Genomic DNA, 18,853 nt, shown 5'->3' on the forward strand with positions numbered 1-18,853 from the left:
AGTGGTCTCGGTTGGCTTGTGGATAGTGGTTGCTCACACCACATGAGTTTCCAAAAGGATGGCTTTGTGGAGCTTGACCGAAACTACAAAACCAAAGTGAAGATTGGTGATGGCCGGTTCATGAAAGTAGAAGGCAAAGGAGATGTGTGCTTGAACACCAAGGAAGGTACCAAAATTATAAAAGATGTGCTATATGTTCCTATTTTATGTAAAAACTTGCTTAGTGTAGCACAATTGGTAGAAAGAGGCTTTGCTTTAAATTTTGCAAAAGATGGATGTATCATATATGATGCTTGTGGTAATGAGCTGTTTAAGGTACCATTGAACGACAAAAGCTATAGATTGGACCTAGTTAAGAATGAACAAGCCTTAAAAACCAAAGTGGATTCCATTTCTCAACTTTGGCATAAAAGGCTTGGGCATTCTAGCTATGGTGCCATGAAAAACACCAGTGCCATTGTGAAGGACATGCCAAAGATTGAGGAGATGAAAAGCCTATGTGATGTATGCCAATTAGGGAAATCCACACGGCTTCCATTCCCTAAAGCCGGTTCATGGAGAGCTAAGGAGAAGCTTGAGCTAGTCCATTCGGATGTGTGTGGACCGATGAGTTTGTCATCAATTGGAGGATGTAAGTACTTCCTAACCTTCATTGATGACTACTCAAGGATGTGTTGGGTATATTTTCTAACAACCAAGTCACAAGTGCTTGAGAAGTTCATGGAATTTAAGAAGATGGTGGAAACCCAAAGCAATGCAAAGATGAAGTGCTTAAGAACCGACAATGGTGGAGAATATACAAGCTTGGCTATGGAGGATTTTTGCAAAGAAAATGGAATGGTGCATCAATTCACAACACCATACACACCACAACAAAATGGTGTTTGTGAGAGGAAAAATAGGACCTTGATGGAGATGACAAGGTGCATGATACATGAGAAGAATATGCCAAAAAAGTTTTGGGCTGAAGCCATATACACGGCTAGCTACATCCAAAACCGAGCATACACCAAAGCCAATGAGTCCAAGACACCCTATGAGATATGTTATGGAGAAAAACCATCTTTGGACAACATAACAATCTTTGGAAGTGTTTGTTTTCTCCATGTTCATCCACACATGAGAGACAAGCTTGACAAAAGGGCAAATGTGGGCATCTTGGTCGGCTTTAGTGAGGTTACCAAAGGTTTTAGGGTTTTCAACTTGGAAACCAAGAAACTTGTGGTAACAAGGGATGTGAGGATTGATGAAGATGCTGTTTGGGATTGGACAAAGGAGGAGCTTCTTGTCCATGAAGATAATGCTCGGTTGGATGATGGAGAAGAAGAAACCAATGACAATGACAATGAAGAAAATGAAGATGATGAGGAGGATGCACTTGAGACCATTGGAGCCGAATTGGAGATTGGAGATGGTGTTAGAGGAGAAAGGTCATTGCTTGAAATATATGAAAGGTGCAATGTTGCCTTGAGTGATCCTACCAATGCTCAAGAAGCTATGCAAAAGAAAGAGTGGATGGAGGCCATGCAAACCGAAATGGATATGATAGAAAAGAATGAAACTTGGTCTTTGGTTTCTAAACCTAAAAACAAGAAACCAATTGGTGTAAAGTGGATCTTTAGGACCAAGTTCAACCCGGATGGAACAATATACAAGCACAAGGCAAGGCTTGTGGCAAAAGGCTATGCACAACAAGCGGGTGTAGATTATGGAAAGACGTTTGCACCGGTTGCAAGAATGGAGACCATAAGGCTCATCCTATCCATCTCGGCCTCAATGTCATGGAAGGTGTACCACCTTGATGTAAAGTCGGCTTTCTTGAATGGTGTGCTTCAAGAGGAGGTTTATGTCAAGCAACCCGAGGGCTTCATTGTTCAAGGACATGAGGACAAAGTCTACCATCTACACAAGGCACTTTACGGATTAAAGCAAGCACCTAGGGCTTGGTATGGCAAGATTGATGGTTACTTGACTTACCAAGGCTTTAGGAGGAGTCCAAATGAGCCAACACTATACATAAGGAATGAAGAAGGCATGATTGTTATCTCACTCTATGTGGATGATTTGTTGGTCACGGGTGAAAATGAAAAGAATGTGGAAGTTTTGAAAAATGAACTTGAAAAGGAGTTTGACATGTCAAGCCTTGGTGAAATGAATTACTTCCTTGGAGTGGAAGTGATGCAATGCTCTAGGGGTATTTTCATATCTCAAGAGAAATACATCAAAGATCTTTTGAAAAAGTTCAACCTTGATGAATGCAAGCCAATGTCAACACCAATGAGCCAAGGAGACAAATACAAGAAGGAGGATGGCACACCAAAGGTAAACCCGACCCTATATAGAAGCATGATAGGAAGTTTGCTCTATGTATGTTCATCAAGACCGGATATTATGCATGCCACATGTGTTTTGTCTAGATATATGCAAGCACCATCCCAAAACCATTTTGTAGGTGCCAAAAGAATTCTTAGATACTTAAAAGGAACACAAGACTTTGGAGTTTGGTATGATAGGCAAGATGTGATGAGATTAAGGGCCTACTCGGATAGTGATTGGGCTGGATGCTTGGATGATATGAAGAGCACTTCGTGGTATCTTTTCTCACTTGGTAATGGACCATTCTCATGGAATGTAAAGAAGCAAGCAACAACCGCTCAAAGCACCACCGAAGCCGAGTACATTGCTTGCTCTTCATGTGCAAATCAATGCATTTGGATTAGGAAATTATTGGAGGACCTTGGTTATCCTCAAGAGGGTTCAACCATCATCAAATGTGACAACACTTCAGCCATATCAATAGCCAAGAACCCCGTTCAACATGGAAGGACAAAACACATACCGGTGAAGTATCACTCTTTGAGGGAGTTTGAAGAAAATGGAGAAGTAAGCTTGGAATATATCAAGACTAAAGATAACCTTACAGATTTCTTCACCAAGACACTTCCAAAAGCAAGATTTGAGATCTTGAGGAAGCTTCTAAATATTTTAAGCAAGAACACCAAGGAGGAGTGTTGAAATGTGGTGATCTTGCCACAATGTGCAAGGTAGTTCGGTTACACTTGCACTCTTTGTTTTGCAACATCAAAGACCAAACATTGTTTATGTTTATGCATTTTATTTTATCTTGTAATGTTCAAGAACAATATCATTTTTGTAATGCCCTAAGCTCATTATCTAGCTTAAGGCCGTTTTTGTCTAGTTGCTGGAATTGTATTTCCAGCAACATAAGTCCACTTCCTTGGATGCTGTTTGAAGTAGGTTTGGTATTTGGACCGGAACTTTGGATATGATAAACTAGATATGCAGAGGAAGTAGTAGGAAAAAGAATGGCCCAATTTGGAGCTGGGAAGGCTGAGTTAAGCCCAAAACAATCTGACCCTTGTGCAGTGTTGTTGCCCAGAAAACTGGGCAAAACTGCCTCGGGTTTGATTACTTTTGAATGGGTAAATGGACTTTTTTTTATCTGGTTTTTGGGTAGAACATATTTTAATATTCAAAAAGGCTTCCCTCCAATTTTCAAGTCAAATGGAGTTGGTTTTCAAATTCAAATGCCTTAGACAAGCTGAACTGCCCATTAAAGAAGGTTTCTTGCATGCCCAGCACATTGATTAGAGTTAGTTGAGGTAATTTGGCTTGGTTGGTTACTTTTAATGCTTTTGTATTTATTGCTCAATATGGAAGCATGTCTTATTGTCTTTTTGTTGTATTTAAAAGTATGAAAATTGTAATGAAAAACATTGAGAAAGAAAATATTCAAAAAATAGATTTTGAAAAACAACATTTTTGGCTCTCTCTCTCTCTCAACTACTACATTTTGGTTTCTTCTTCTTCCCAAAAGCTAACAACCTTCTCAAGAACCCTAAACCTCCATTAAAACCAGAAACAAAACCTTAACAAACCCAAAAAAAAACAAAATCAAGAACCAAGAACCAACAACAATCATTCTTGACTAACACCTTGAATGATTGTGCTCTAGGGTATAACAACATAAACCTACACCAAATTCCATCAATTTCAATTAGCATCACTATTTGTTTATTTTTCTATATATTTGTGTTGTATTTTTTTTTGTTGGAATATACATGTTTTGTATTTTGATGTATTAAAATGCATTCCTTATAAATATTGAATGAATTATTTATTTACTATTATATTGATGTATTAACGTACATTTATTAAATTAGATAAATAAATCAAAATATGGTCATGCTTAACTTAGTGCCCATGGCCATAACAATGGTTGTGGTTGTGATCGTGGTCATAGCAATTCAGTTGATATTGACACGAATCTTTCAATTTCAATTATTTTCACTTTGATCATAATAGATCTGAGCTTTTCGATTCCATCTCCTCCATTTGTTTTGCCAAATCCATTTGCTCTACCTACTCTATCCGCTTTATCTATTTTATCCGCTGCATCTCCTAGTCCTCATAGTAGCACAAATACATTTAAAATTTATTATTTAACATATGATATTCCCTTTAATCATATGCATTTTAGTAAAAAAGATTTAAATCCTAAATTATAATTAATACGTTCATATAGTCAGATATACATATCAACTATAAAATTATTGTATGTAAAACTTGTTTTTTTCTTTTAAAAAAAAGTAAAATTAAAAATTGCATTGTCTATTTTTAAGGAAAAATATATATTACATTTATATTAATTTTGTTTTCAAATAGTTGCTTAAATCATAAAGTACTAGATCCTAATTGATAATTAAAATAATCCTAAATAGCCATAAACTATATATTAAAAGTTGAAAGCATAATAAGGCAAACATATAATGACTTCAATGTAATGCTTAAATTATAGGATTTGAATTAAATTATCTAAATTCACATATATAGTCATATATACATATCAAATATAAACTTATGTTATGTGAACCATATTACGAAATTATATATATGCACGTTATAGAAAAAATTTTAAAAATAGATATTAAATTTTTTAAACTTATTATATCTTATACTTGTTGATTTTTAAAAAAATAAAATTAAATTAAAAGTTGCATGGTTTATTTTCAAGGAAAAAATATATTACATTTATATTAATTTTGTTTTTAAATAGTTGCTTAAACCATAAAGTACTAGTTCCTAATTGATAATTAAAATAATCCTAAAAAACATCAAACGTTATATTGAAAATTGAAAGCATAATAATGCAAATATATAATTACTTCATTGTAATACTTAAATTATATTATTTAAAAAAAATTATCTATATTCATATATATAGTCATATATGCAAATCAAATATAAATTTATTGTATGTTAAACTTATTATAAAATTATATATACGGACATTACACAAAAAATTTTAAAAATAAATATTAACTTTTTTAAAGTTGAAGTATGTTAAACTTATTGCTTTTTAAAAAAGAAATTAAATTAAAAGTCGCATGCTTTGTTTTTAAGGAAAAAATTTACATTTATATTAATTTTGTTTTTAAATAGTTACTTAAATCATAAAATACTAGTTCCTAATTATAATTAAAATAATATTAAAAAATTTATCAAACTATATATTGAAAATTAAAAACATAATAAGGCAAAAATATAGTCACTTCAATGTAATATTTAATTATAGATGAATGTAAATTACTACCTAAAATTTTCTCCCAAAAAAGCAAAAAAAAAAAAAAAAAAACTCTATATCACTTATTCTTTTTAATTCTATATTACTTCATAACTATCTTATCTATTTATTTAATATTTTTAACATCCCATCTGGAAAGTAAAAATGTTGGGAAAAGAACTATTGATAAATGAACTGCAGTTATAGTTCCAACTATGAGGAAGTTAAAGTTGGAAATGGATTGTGATACAAGGAGGCCTAAGAATTACAAGATTTCAAATAAATTATCGAGTAAGTGTGGTTATTTGGTTAGAAAACATACTCCTCTTCAAGTTGATACATGGATGAAGATTGATAAGATAGAAAAAAAAAAAATAATAAGAGACATTCTAAAAGTATTTCTAATTATTTCTAACTAATATTTTTATTATAATAATAATGTTGTTCGATAATTTGTACTTTTATTTATAACTAATATAAAGTTTTTATCATTTATTTTGCAATTTAGGTTTGATATGGGCAAAAAATGTAAGTATAATATTAATTATATTAATTGTATGATGACCAAGTCATATAGTAATTTTCGTTACAGACTCCATAGTAACTTTTTTGAAATTTGAGACAATTGAGGAAACTAAGAGATCTACTCCTCCCTTGGGCTTAAAGGAAAAGGATTGGCTTTATCCATATGACTTCTTTAGCACCAATGTCAAAACATCTGGTATATTTGATTAATATTTATTGTTTTTATGGTTATTAAATTATATTTTCAAATTAATTAAAGTTATTGTTTCATGTGCAATACTATTCACAAATAAACACAAAAAATTCTTGAAAATGTACCTTATAATCATTATGGAGGATCAAAACCCTTTGTATATTATCTTTAAAAAAATTCAAAGGTATATATGTATTTATATTTTTTCCAAAATTCAATAATCAAAAATTAATATTAACAATATGCTTATTTGTTAATTTTATGTAAATTAAATTTCTATGAATAAGCATAATCTTTCTGAAGGACAAATACAAGGATGGGTGAATTTTTTTCATGATATGCATTATCATGATAAAAAAAGATTGGATCATGAGATAGCTCATCAAAGACATTCATGTAAATAATTTTTCTAGTATACAATTAACATTTTGCAATTTATTGTTTAATTTGTAAATGAAAAAAAAAAATATATATATATATATATATATATTTAGTAGGATTACATGCATCAGAGACGTGTTCATAACTTAAGGAAAGATTAAAGACAGTAGATGAAAATGTGATCACTAATGAAGTTTTGAGAACTAAATCAAGATGTATTAGGCATAGGATATTGTCCAAAATCAGCTTCATCATCTACTCGTAAAAGACAACCATCATCAAAGACAATTGCTTTGCATGAGCACATGTCAAGTTTGAAAAAAGAATATGACTCATATAAGCACCAAACTAAAGAATGGATGTTAAAGTATGGAAAACAGATGAGCCAAATGAGAGAGCTTATACAACAATTTATGGTACAAAACTTTTGCTCTAGTGATGGTATATCATTTAGTAGATTTTATTTTCCTTCACCATTTCCATTAGCTGCTTGTTGACATTATTTATTATTGTTTTAGTGTAGTAGATGTTATAAATTTTATTAGCATGTATATTCACATTTATTATTAATGTTGTAGTATGAATTATCTCTTATGTTTAATTATTTTTATATAGTATGAATGATTTTATAATAATTATGTTAGAAAGAACAACAAAATATATATATATATATATTGAGGAAATAAAATTAAATAAAAATTACAAAAATAAATTATTTTTAATATTTTTTACAAAAATAAAAAAAAAATGGAAAGACCTTTGCCGACAAAAATAAACTTTTGTTGGCAAAAATAACATTATCGTCAAAATATTTTTCAACTAAAACGTAAGCTTTGTACCAACAAATATCTTTTTTCGTTGGCAAAAAGTTAATTATCGACCATAAATTTCTTCGGTAAAACTTTGGACGTTTCTGACAAAACAAGTTTTGCCGATAAAACCACAACTATTTTCGATAAATTTTTTAGAGCAAATACCAAAAAAAAAAAAAATTTCTTCACTAAAAAGAAGACAGATATTTGCTATTAAAAATTTTATTTTGCCGGGAAAATATATTGCTGTCAAAAATGATGCCTCGCATAAAGTAAGACCTTTGCCGCCAAAACTTTTTGCCAACAACTTTATATTTGATGGCAATAAGTTTTGGCAAGAATATTTAAATTTTTTCAGCAAAAGTATTAGCTGAGAAAAAATTAAAAATTTCTCGGTAAATGCAATTACAGAAAAATATAGGTAACTAAATTGCTGATGAAATAATATGCATTAGTAAAAGATTTACCGATGAATTTTATACTTTTACCAACAATATTTTTTTGTAGGTAAAAGATAAATCTCTTGTATTGTGAACTTTCCTATTAAAAGTTGCAGGATGAACCTGTAAAATAGATTAGTTTGATCAGCAGACTATCTATAAACTTCTCATTGACCATCATTGATCTAGATGAGAATATATTTTCATGGCATGGTTGTGTATTTTTATAAGAGAACAATTGTAATTTGGAAATTTGATCACATTCATTTCATAATGTGATTTTATACATCCTAATTAAATTAGCAAATCTTGCCTTATAATTAGAAAAAGGAAATAATACTACCGTGATGGAATGCTGTATTAGATTTTTTAACAGTATATCTTAATATATTATGTCAACAATTGAGTACAAGATTCTTCCACCGCTAACTCTTTAGCCTACATGATTTTTGTTATAGATTTTAACTTTGGCTTGAGTTTCTCCGGTTCACACTTTTTGCTTTTTCTAAACTCCCACTCAATTTAATAGTCTTTGATCCTGTGTTTTTCTCGGATTACTTTTCATAACTAGGTTATAAGATGAAGTAATACTAATTGTGAGATGAGAATCTATATTGGACTTCTATCACATACATATGATTCTATTTCATGAAGGCTTGTGGATATTTACAGTTGAAATAAAGTATGAAGATAATTAAACCATATTTATAGGTTATATATTTTATGTTACCCTGTCCAAATGAAAATTACAATTTGTTTATCATGAAAACTATATATTTTAATGGAGCTAATTAAGATGGAACTCTTATGTCCTCTACAAGTAAAACTAAGTTATATCCTCCGAAAGTTAAATGAAGTTTGTTGTTATTCATATTATAGAAATATTTGTTTAACTTATTTGTTAGCATTGGATAATGATTTTATTTGATCTTATTTTTAGAGATCATCTAGTGCTTACTTGCTTTAAAGCCTTTTTTCTCTTGATGTAATTTTAAGTGATGTCCAAAGTTGAATTGGATTAGAAGAACTTTATTTCAGATATAGATTTTGAATGGGAAGATAAATAAGTTGATACTTAATTATATTCGAGACATTGAAGTAATGGTCAATAGCTTGTTTGCATTACAATTATGCTTTTATCATTTGTTTTTCTTTCTTTTTTTTGGTTTCTCATAACTTCCACTTTGCAACATGTACTAATTTGGTGAATGTTGCATTGCAAGTTTTTGTGACCAATCTATTTAACAAGATACCATAGTGTATGCATACTTGTAAATTACAAAAAATACTTCATAAAATGCTTACTATAAATTCAATCCTAAAGTGTCTCAAATGATTTTTAATTGCATTCAGAAGCATTATATGTATGAATTTGCTACTGCATGCAGTAAACTGCATATTAACATTTTTTCACAACTATCTTCATAATTTGTAAGAACATCTTTAGTGATATGCCATTTCTAAAATGTTGCTTTTGTCCTTCAATTGGCTTTTCAATGGGGATTATAAAATTTGTCAATAGTAAATTTGGTGTTAAATTTAGCACCAAATTTGTAAGTAGCAAATTTAGCACCAAATTTGTAAGCATTAGATCCCACTTTCATAAAGTATATAGGTTTTATGCCGTTTGAAAATTTAATTAATATAATTTTATATTTAATTAGTAAAAAGTAATTAAAAAATGAAATTCATTGTTATTTGATAAAATTAAAAATTTAGCATTGCTTTTTTTTAGCATTTATTATTAGAGTATGAGTGATAAAGTTTGATATGGATACTTATCGTTAAAGGACTTATACCAATATCAAATTATAAGAATAATAATGTCAAAATGACGTTTATCTTTTTTTTTTTTTTTTTTTTTTTTTTCTTTTTTTTTTTTAATTCTCCTCTCTAATTCAATCCACGCGTCACCGGAGTTGGATGGTTCAATTTCACAAAAAGCAGGGGCAATCTCGAAGTTTAACGACGTCATCGAGGGTTCATTTGCAAATAATATTTTATTATTATTTCTTTATTGTTATTATTATTTTTTATCAGATTTTTATTATTCTTTTTATTCTCTCCCTCAGGTTCTTTATTTATTCATTTATTTTTTTTTTTTCCATATTTTCTTTGATTTATACTGACGCCATTGAAGAAAAGCTGGGAGGAGTTTCAATCTTCGGATCTCGAATCACAAACCTAGGATTTTGTTCAAGAGCATTCAAGGTGTGCGATCCGATCAGGTCCACTCCGCTTCGACCTCAAATTCAATTCTCGGATATGCATACATATATGCTTTGAATCGTAAAAAGCTCAAATACATTCATTATCTTATTCTTTCATTATTCCTTATGGTAAATTTTTGGAGGTCAGCTTTAGTCTTCGGCATACATTTTTATCGGACTTTTTTGAATTTGTTTCCGAAATAATTTCGTTTTGGGCTTTCATTTTGCTCAATTTACTTGTAGCTCATTTAGTTAAGAGGATCAGGTTTTTGTATTCTTTTACTGTAGTACGGTATAGCTTTCACTAGTTCAATCTCACTCTTGTTCGGATAATAAGTCTGAGGTTTAGAGCTTTTGTTAAATATTTTTTTAAGAAAACGAAAGGTCAACTTCAAGAAGCTCATTGACAGGAATTATGAATATTTAAAACAGAGTGTAATTGACACTTAAAAATGTTCCCTTTTTTTTTTTCCCCTCTCCCAGAGTGTTAAATAAGGCGTATATAGTAAATTGAAAGGTGATTTGCTCTTTTACAGATTTGAGTTTAGTGACAAAGATGGGAAGGAATGGCCATTTGCGTCCTGATGCGTCTTGATTGTCTGATGATGGAATGCTGATTTTTTATAATATTGGTGGTGGAGAAGTATGAATATTGTTAGGGGCGTTGCTGACCTTATTCGAAGGACTTCCAGTAGCCAAACTGGAGAGTCTGCTTCTGGGTCTCAAGGCCTGAGGTTGTCTCCTCCTGGTCCGAAGATTCGCTTCAGGTATATATTCTTGTTAGAATCCTTATGTTGTACTTTATTGCATACTTCTATGTTCATTGCCAACTTCAGGATTTCTGTTGTAACGATGCTGTATATACATTTTAAAGTGTGCAGGGTGAACGACTTCCAATTGTATTAAATATCTTTCAACTTTATCTCATGATTTGAATTGGTATATGAAAGGGTTTAGCTACTTTGATAATCAGTTTTTAAGTTGTTGAAGGAAAAAAAATAGGATAACAAGTTGTTATTATTATTTTGTCACCTGTCGAAATGGGAACATAAAGCTAGCCCTTAGGCTTTGGGTCAGTTGGTAAAGAGATAGATTGTAGGTTCTATCTAATTCTGATGTCTTTTGTTTCTTCGGACATCGGTTAGCTATACGCTACTTCCACCCAATAACTTTCTTGGGTTTTCGTATGTTAAAGAAACTTTGGTTCATATCAACATTTGCATTTTCTTCTTTTATAATAAAAACCATACGGTACATAAATAGAGGATGAGAAATCTTCAAAGAAGAACATTGTTCTTCATGTTATTAGAATCAGAACTCAGCTACCTGTGTTTGTACAGTATAATGGTAGTTTTATACATGAAATAGACATTGTTGTTCTCGGGTTGTATGTAGGTAAGACCTTGTAAGTGTAAAGTGCTTAAAATTTGCACCTTTTTTGTGTTTTCTAAATATATTTTATTGACCATTTAAACTGTCACGCGAAGAAGGCAAGACCATGTTATTGAAAATGTTAAAAATTTCAGGCTTCATTTGGTAGCAATTTTAATTAGATATTCATTTTGTAGAAATTGGAACACAATATAGAAACCAAATAAACCCTCTATTTACTATTTTCAAAAATAATATTGAGTACATTCTAAAAATTGTTTTAAGAAAAGATGTTAACTTTACATTATTATTATAATAATTATTTTTATTTTTACAAGCTGCTTAGAATTCTGTACCATATGACAATACCATCTTGCTTTTGGATGCAATGAAAATCATAAAAAGGGTTTTCGAAATGTGAACAGAGCATAGCCTTGTTCAATATATGTCTTTTCATCTTCCTTTCTTGCATTTTATGTTTATCGAAATTAATTAATGTTACAACTTTTTTCATTGAGTGGTCATTTGGTATTGATAAGCCTTTGCTGTCTGTTTATTTGTGATGAACATAGTTTTTTTCTTAGAATTCATTTGGTTTTATTCCCCAGAGGACAGTAAAGTGGCAACACCACTATTTCCTTGGGCAAAAAGTCCCTCCTACCCCCAATATCAAAAAAAGAAAAATAATCGATTTGACTTTTATTAAGGTGGTAACTTATACCATGATAAGTCTTTAATAACAGTTTGTGCTTCTGGACATTTAATTTTTCAGTGAAATTGGAGATGAGGCAGTTCTTAAAACACTTTGGGATAGATATGAGAAAGCTACTGAAAAGGTATGTTTGGAAGTTTTACTATGTTGCCTATGTTATATTTTAGAATCCTTAATCTCCAAAGAGGTTGTTGTTGTAAATTTTTTCTTTGGTAAAATGTGATTTATGTATTTCTTAGCCTCCATGGCTTTTTTTCTCTTTCCCCCTAAGCAAAAGAAGAAAAGGAAATTGCCAAAGAATGTTAAAGGAGTAGTATTTAATATTGCAGGAAGAAAACTTAAGTGCACGATATGATAAGCTTTAATGGAGGGATTCCTTTTAATGCTATAGACAGAGTTGAGGTTTCTCATTTAGACATTTCTGATATATTGTTTTTACTATGAAGAATTGAAGAAAAAATTATCAACTTTTGGATATTTTAGTTGTGCTATATTTGATTTCATTTGGGGATAAATTGTGATGTTTTCAATTTACAAGATTTGACTTCAGCGGATAGGTTGTCTGTAGGGAATGGCCTATGAAACATTTAGGCTTCCAATTGGATGGTAATCCTCTCAAATCTGCCTTTTGGGATCCGCTAGCATCTTGAAGCAAGGAAAAAGCCCACTATTTCCTTATTTTTTTAATTCAACAAGCTTTTGTTATTTTCTTTATCTATCCTAGACAGACACCAATCCTTTTGATTGTTTTCTTTTATTACGATGATGAAACTACATTGATTCAATCTCTTTAATAGACCTTACATCCCTAATTACTATATTCTTCTGGTTTGCCTATCGAAGGAAGAGTCACCCATTCCTTAAATCTTGTACTTCATTTTCCTTTGTTTTATTTATCTAACTGTTTCTTTAGACTCCTGAGAATGATCAGATCTGGATTTTCCTCAGTTAAGTGATGTCTAATTCCCTAATGGTATGTATCTTTACAAAGGGAGTTTGCAGTATTTTTGTTTAGTTTTAGTATTATATATATATATATATTTTGTTTATTTCATGTTTAATTTTTTGGGAAGGGCGAAATCTATTAGAAAGAAAAAGTATGGTATGAAGGTCAATCAGTTATACCGGTAAAAATGGTGAAAATCTGAAAATACAAATAAAAAAAGGGAGTTGGCTATTGGTCCTCTTACTAAAATATTTAGCTTGCTGAGTTTGAACGAGGATTGGATGCATTGGATGCACTTTCATTTTCTTCATTTTCTGATTAGCTGTTGGAAAAAAATTGCAAGGTGTTCTGCCAGTTGATGAAAATACCAGTGTTTTTTTTTTTTTTTCTTCATGCCCTTCTGGTTCTTCTATTGCATAAGTTTCATGATTCATCATTTATTTGCATGATGTTTAGGTGGACAAGAGGAGGTTATTTCTTGTTTTTCTCAAGCATTTTCTTGTTGTATACAAGAACTGGGAACCAGAAAATTTTGGCCAATTACCAGAGGTTGCTTCAGTTACTATACAATCTACAGAGAATTCACTATATTCTGATGATGTAATCATTGGCTGCTTTGCTGGTCATCCTGCTGAAATTATTTTGACACTGGTTGAAGAGGTTACACAAATAACTGCTTTGGTCACCGAATGTAAGTTGGATTCTTTGTGTATTGCACATCTTGTTGATTTGGTTTGTTGTAGGGTTACAGGTTGTTTGCAAAAGTGAATTCTATTTTATTTTACTTTTACGAGGACACTTTTTTTGTCCTCTTCATGATTTAACTTCTAAAGCCAATTACCAAAGGCATATTTTTGTTGGCTTGATGCTAATTGGGGAGTAAATCTGGAAGTGATAGTTTCATTTGTAGTCAATTATTTTAGTCATCTGGAAGCATTAGAAACCAATGTCATAGTCGTTAAAATTTTCTAACAATTTTGATATCATACAATAGCTAGTTGTTGTGAGTTTTCCGATCTACATGGTTCTACTAGTTTTATTATGTGTTTTGCACAAAGGCACCAGGTATTTGATATTGTTATTGTCATTATTAAAAGAATGTATTAGTGTGTCTTCACATGAATTCTTCCCACTCTTACAACGTCCATTTGTTAGGGGTAAGCCGTAATCAAGAAAGGGAGTTTCTTATGTGCATTACTTGAAAATGTTTGTATCAATTACTATCTAGATTTAGGTCTTTATTTTGTTTAATAAGATATTATGTTACTTATTGCAAAACAAGAGCATTTATTACCTGTTTGAGATTGCTTGTATGTTAAATTTAGTTTTGTAAGTCTTTATATTAAATAAGAGAGATTCAATGGAGGCTGTGAGGGGAAAGAGTGAGACGAGAGGTGATCATAGGCATCTAGAGATTTTCAGATTGAACAAAAGATTTTTAAATTGGAAAGATGTCATGGGTTGTTGATGTGTCAAAAGTCTATATTGTTGTCTTTTTTTTTTTTTTTTTTTTTTTTTTTTTTTTTTAATATTGTTTATTTGTTCTTGGAAGGATTTCTTACCCTGTCCTTTACCATATGTATTGATTTAATCTAAGCCTCACTAGATTTGGCTAAAAGCTCTTCTAAAATGCCAAAGATCTTATCATAATTATGCAATCGCTTCCTATTTGAACCTCAAAATGAAACCGGTTTTTCAATAGCCATCACAAACAGCACCCCTGTTTGTTAATCTTTTATTTTATGGTGGTGTTGATTTTACTTGAATAAGTGTTATGCAGAACCAAGTTCTTTAATTTGTGCATTCTGTATAAATTTATAACCTTGGATTGTTTCTTTCAGTTTGTATTTTTGCACAATTTCTATGCTGCCTTGATTGTATTTCATTTTGTATTTATTTAGTACGTATCTGAAATCATGTACCTTTGTTCTGATGCACATAATTGACTCCTAAGGTCAGTGGTATAATGGGACCTGTTATTTTAGGATTTTACTTCTTCACCCTTTTGATTATAATCCTTCGTATTAAACGGATTGTCACCTTTGTTTAAGCAATATTCTGTGATATATTATTAAGAGTTGTTATGCTTTCATGTCCAGTAAATGCAAGTACAATGCGATCAACAACAGACTTGCCCAGTCCCTCCACAAGCTTGAATATCACTGCTGAAGGGTTTCCTGTCTTGGATGCTCTGACTATAATTACCCGTTCATTGCATAATTGCAGAGTTTTTGGATATTACGGTGGGATTCAAAAGCTTACAGCATTGATGAAAGGTATTATCTATGCTCGTATTGCTAATAAATTTCTCTTAGTCTGAGATGTTAACTAATTGTCAAAGAGAGGATCTTGATTCCTCCCTTTGGTGGGTTTTTGAGAATTACACTTCCATCAGACACTTGGAAGTTTTCTTGAAAACTGATAAACTTAGAGTTAAAGGTCAACATGGAAATACTCACCCATCTCCAGCATCTTGTCCTTTATCATCATTTCCAAGGATGATGAGACAAAACCTTTCCTATGTCATTTGGCTGTACTTATCCTGTTTTAAAGTTTATGAAGTATGAGTCTCTAAGAAAAAATTCATATGCTACAATCTCTTTCTATATTATCAGTTCTTTAGCTTGGGTCTTATTGTGATGATTTTGTTATCTTTTTATGATTTTTTTTTCTTTCTTTGCATTATAATTATATTTATTTATCTTGAGGTGTATAAATAACATATCTGATTTTACATTATGGTTTTTTCTATTCAGGGGCTGTCATCCAACTGAAAACAATAAATGGTTCACTTTCTGCTGATGAAAATTTATCTAACTTTACCATGGAGAAGACTTCACTCCTGCAACAAATACTTGTATATGTGGTGTCTATAATATGCAGTTTCATTGATTTAAATTCAAATGTATGTCAGAATGCTCAGCTGTACAATAAAACTATAGGCTATGTTTCTGGGGATGTTGCATCCCCAGTTGGCTCTTCTAGCAGTTTGAAAGCTCCTTATTGTGAAACAAGTTTCCACTGGCATCAAAAGGCAGTTGTGTCAGTGATGGAAGCTGGTGGTCTTAATTGGTTAGTAGGTAAGGTAGGCAATTTCGAGTTAACTTCTTCTGCACCTTGACTTGGTATGCTTACAGATGAAACTTGTAGAAAACATTTATGATATTATAAAACATGCATTGATATTGTTCAAGTTGTTCACCAGCCACTTCCACAACACGGTTTTTCATATGTATGTGTCCCTAGTGAAAACAATTTAGGATCTTTCTCTCTTGTTTCCAATGGGTCTCATTTTTGTGGGGTTTCCAATCGCTTCTGCATGCTCACAATTGCTTGAATGAATGCTAAAATGCTCAATTTGTATGCTTTAGGCAAATATTATAGTTTTGACTAAAATATGGCATATTATAGATCTAATTGTTATTTGGTGAATTCTTCATTTATTGTTTTGTTTATTCTTTTTCCTTAAATATTCATTCTTAACAGGAATGTTGACTTAAATCCTAGATTTACCATATCATACTTCCGGTCTACAACTTAGGACTCTTCTTTTTCTCCCTCCTCACATCTTTTAACTTAAGATGTTATTTGAGCTTCCTTAGGTCCTCAGATCTGAGGATACTAATATAGGTTGTTCCTTATGTCCCAGAACTGTTGCGTGTGATCAGAAGATTAAGCATGAAAGAACAGTGGACAGATGTATCACTTCATTATTTGACTTTAAGAGTTCTTCTCTTGGCATTATCTGAGAATCCTCGTGGACAAAATCATTTTAAAAGCATAGGAGGACTTGAAGTTTTGTTGGATGGTCTTGGTGTGTCATCAAACAATGGCCAGTTATTGAAAAACTCTGCTTGTGCTGTTGATAAAGGGTAATGCTTTATTACAATTGTGTGACATCTTGTGTTTTCAAGTTAATTGATCTTATTTTACTTTTACATGTAAATTGCTGCTGAAATAGAACAGCTGATTTACAGAAATAAACTTTTACTTTTGTAGAAGTAGGGATTTCTATATTAGAAGTAAGATGGACAAATCATAACAACAAACTTCCTCCAAAAAGGTTTTCTATATTTGGTTGGTTGGTCTTATTGTACAATGTACATATTTGGCACATTGAGTATTTGTAGTTCAATTCCATCTTTCATTTGTTTTCTGTGATTGAAAATCATTTGTAAATTTAGTTTACTCTTTAATCGCGTGAAGTCTGGCTTCAAGATTTGAATCTGGGTTTTAACTTCAGATAACAAAGTCATGCATTATTGTTTCGTGCCATTTCAGAGTTTATTTAAGATGAACATTTCTTTCTTGCTTTTGTAAGTCTGTATGTATGCATAGCATATTATTTCTTGTGCTGGTGTAGAATTATATAATCATCCTTTTTCCTGAAACAAGTTAATTGTTTGCTTTTAAGTATCCTAGAATTGTTATTTTTAGCTTTTCGTATGCGATTCTTGGGAATGATCACTTCCATGGACAAAATTGATTAACATTTGGTATAACTTCGATGAGATTTTATATTCCAGCGTTAAAGATTTGTATTAGTCATTGGTTTCAAGGGATTAATTTTATGCATTTCTTTTAATTTAATGTTTGGACTTGGAAGGGTGTTAAACATTATGATGCAGTTTCCAATACTTTGTTCTAGAGGTTGCTTGTTCAGAGGAAATAATAGCTTAACCCTTCTAGTTTTCATTTTTTCGAAACTATTTAAATCAACTTGCATTAGGGACCAATTGCGTACCTTCCAAATTAACAGCAAAAAGGGGCTTGAACTATTGCTTGTTGTGGTAGGTGATGCCAATGGCAAGTGTTAAGGTGTTCTTCTTGGCACCATTTATTTCTTTTCAATTTTTTTTTCTTTTAAAGAAAAAACATAATTTTGTATTAGTTAAGGAATGATAACACAATAATGAGAAGATAAGAAATCTTATGTATAGAACAAAGACACCCAAGGCTCAGAAATTGCAAGACATTTTCTTTAATTTTTTGTCAGAAAACATTATTGATGAAAAAAGAAAAAAAGAAAAAAGAGGGTTAGGAATTGTTATAACAATAGAACAAAGTTACTCAAAATTGCAAGACATTTCCGTAGCTTGAGGATAAGAAAAGGAATTCTTTGAAACTGATGTCCCTGATGATACTAAAATGAAATAATCCCAGTAATTCCGCATCTGTATGCATATTTTCGAACATCACTGATTTCATTCTGACCAATCATATATAAAAGAAAGCCCTTATTGCACATCTCCACAAAATTTTTCGAACTCTTCCTAAGCCCCTTTTCTATTTTTAATTTTTAGCTAATATGTTTTGCTTGAGGATATGTTATTATGTAAAAGAAATTCTTTGTAATTCTTCTCTGCTCTTATGCTCTTTTCGAGAGGGAATTTTGGTTTATTATCCCTTCTTCCCCCCCCCCCCCCCCCCCGCGCGCGCTGCAAGCACCATTATAAGTACTTTTAATTTTCCTTTGCAGAGATGAGAACCCCTTGCCGAAAGTTTTCCAGCTTCATGTTCTTTCACTGGAAGTTCTGAGAGAGGCTATGTATCCTTCATATTCTTGTCTTTGTGAATTCTTGATGCTTATGTAGTTATGTAAGTTATTCTTTTAGTGAATTATGGTTTTGGATTGCTCACCTTTTATGAAATTGGATTCATGTTACCACACTTAAATTT

The 18,853-nt window shown here is 31.4% G+C and overlaps 1 protein-coding gene across 7 annotated transcripts in view; it reads left to right on the forward strand.

The window, feature by feature from the left end:
* Window positions 1-10,001: 10,001 nt before the first annotated feature.
* Window positions 10,002-18,853, forward strand: part of LOC107434511 (BEACH domain-containing protein B) — a 36,802-nt gene continuing 27,950 nt past the window's right edge. For 2 of the 7 annotated variants that reach the window (XM_016045983.4, XM_048475868.2), the window contains exons 1-8: window positions 10,005-10,163; window positions 10,682-10,912; window positions 12,289-12,352; window positions 13,631-13,865; window positions 15,274-15,450; window positions 15,931-16,254; window positions 16,824-17,046; window positions 18,654-18,722. In XM_016045983.4, coding sequence (XP_015901469.3) covers window positions 10,791-10,912; window positions 12,289-12,352; window positions 13,631-13,865; window positions 15,274-15,450; window positions 15,931-16,254; window positions 16,824-17,046; window positions 18,654-18,722 — 1,214 coding nt within the window. In that variant the 5' untranslated portion in view covers window positions 10,005-10,163; window positions 10,682-10,790. Of the gene's footprint in view, window positions 10,289-10,681; window positions 10,913-12,288; window positions 12,353-13,168; window positions 13,202-13,630; window positions 13,866-15,273; window positions 15,451-15,930; window positions 16,260-16,823; window positions 17,047-18,653; window positions 18,723-18,853 lie in introns of those variants that run through there. The other 5 variants (XM_016045984.4, XM_016045985.4, XM_025067508.3 and 2 more) reach the window with 5 other exon arrangements.

Source organism: Ziziphus jujuba, chromosome 5, assembly GCF_031755915.1.
Source record: "Ziziphus jujuba cultivar Dongzao chromosome 5, ASM3175591v1".
In the NCBI taxonomy this organism is placed as follows: Eukaryota; Viridiplantae; Streptophyta; class Magnoliopsida; order Rosales; family Rhamnaceae; genus Ziziphus; species Ziziphus jujuba.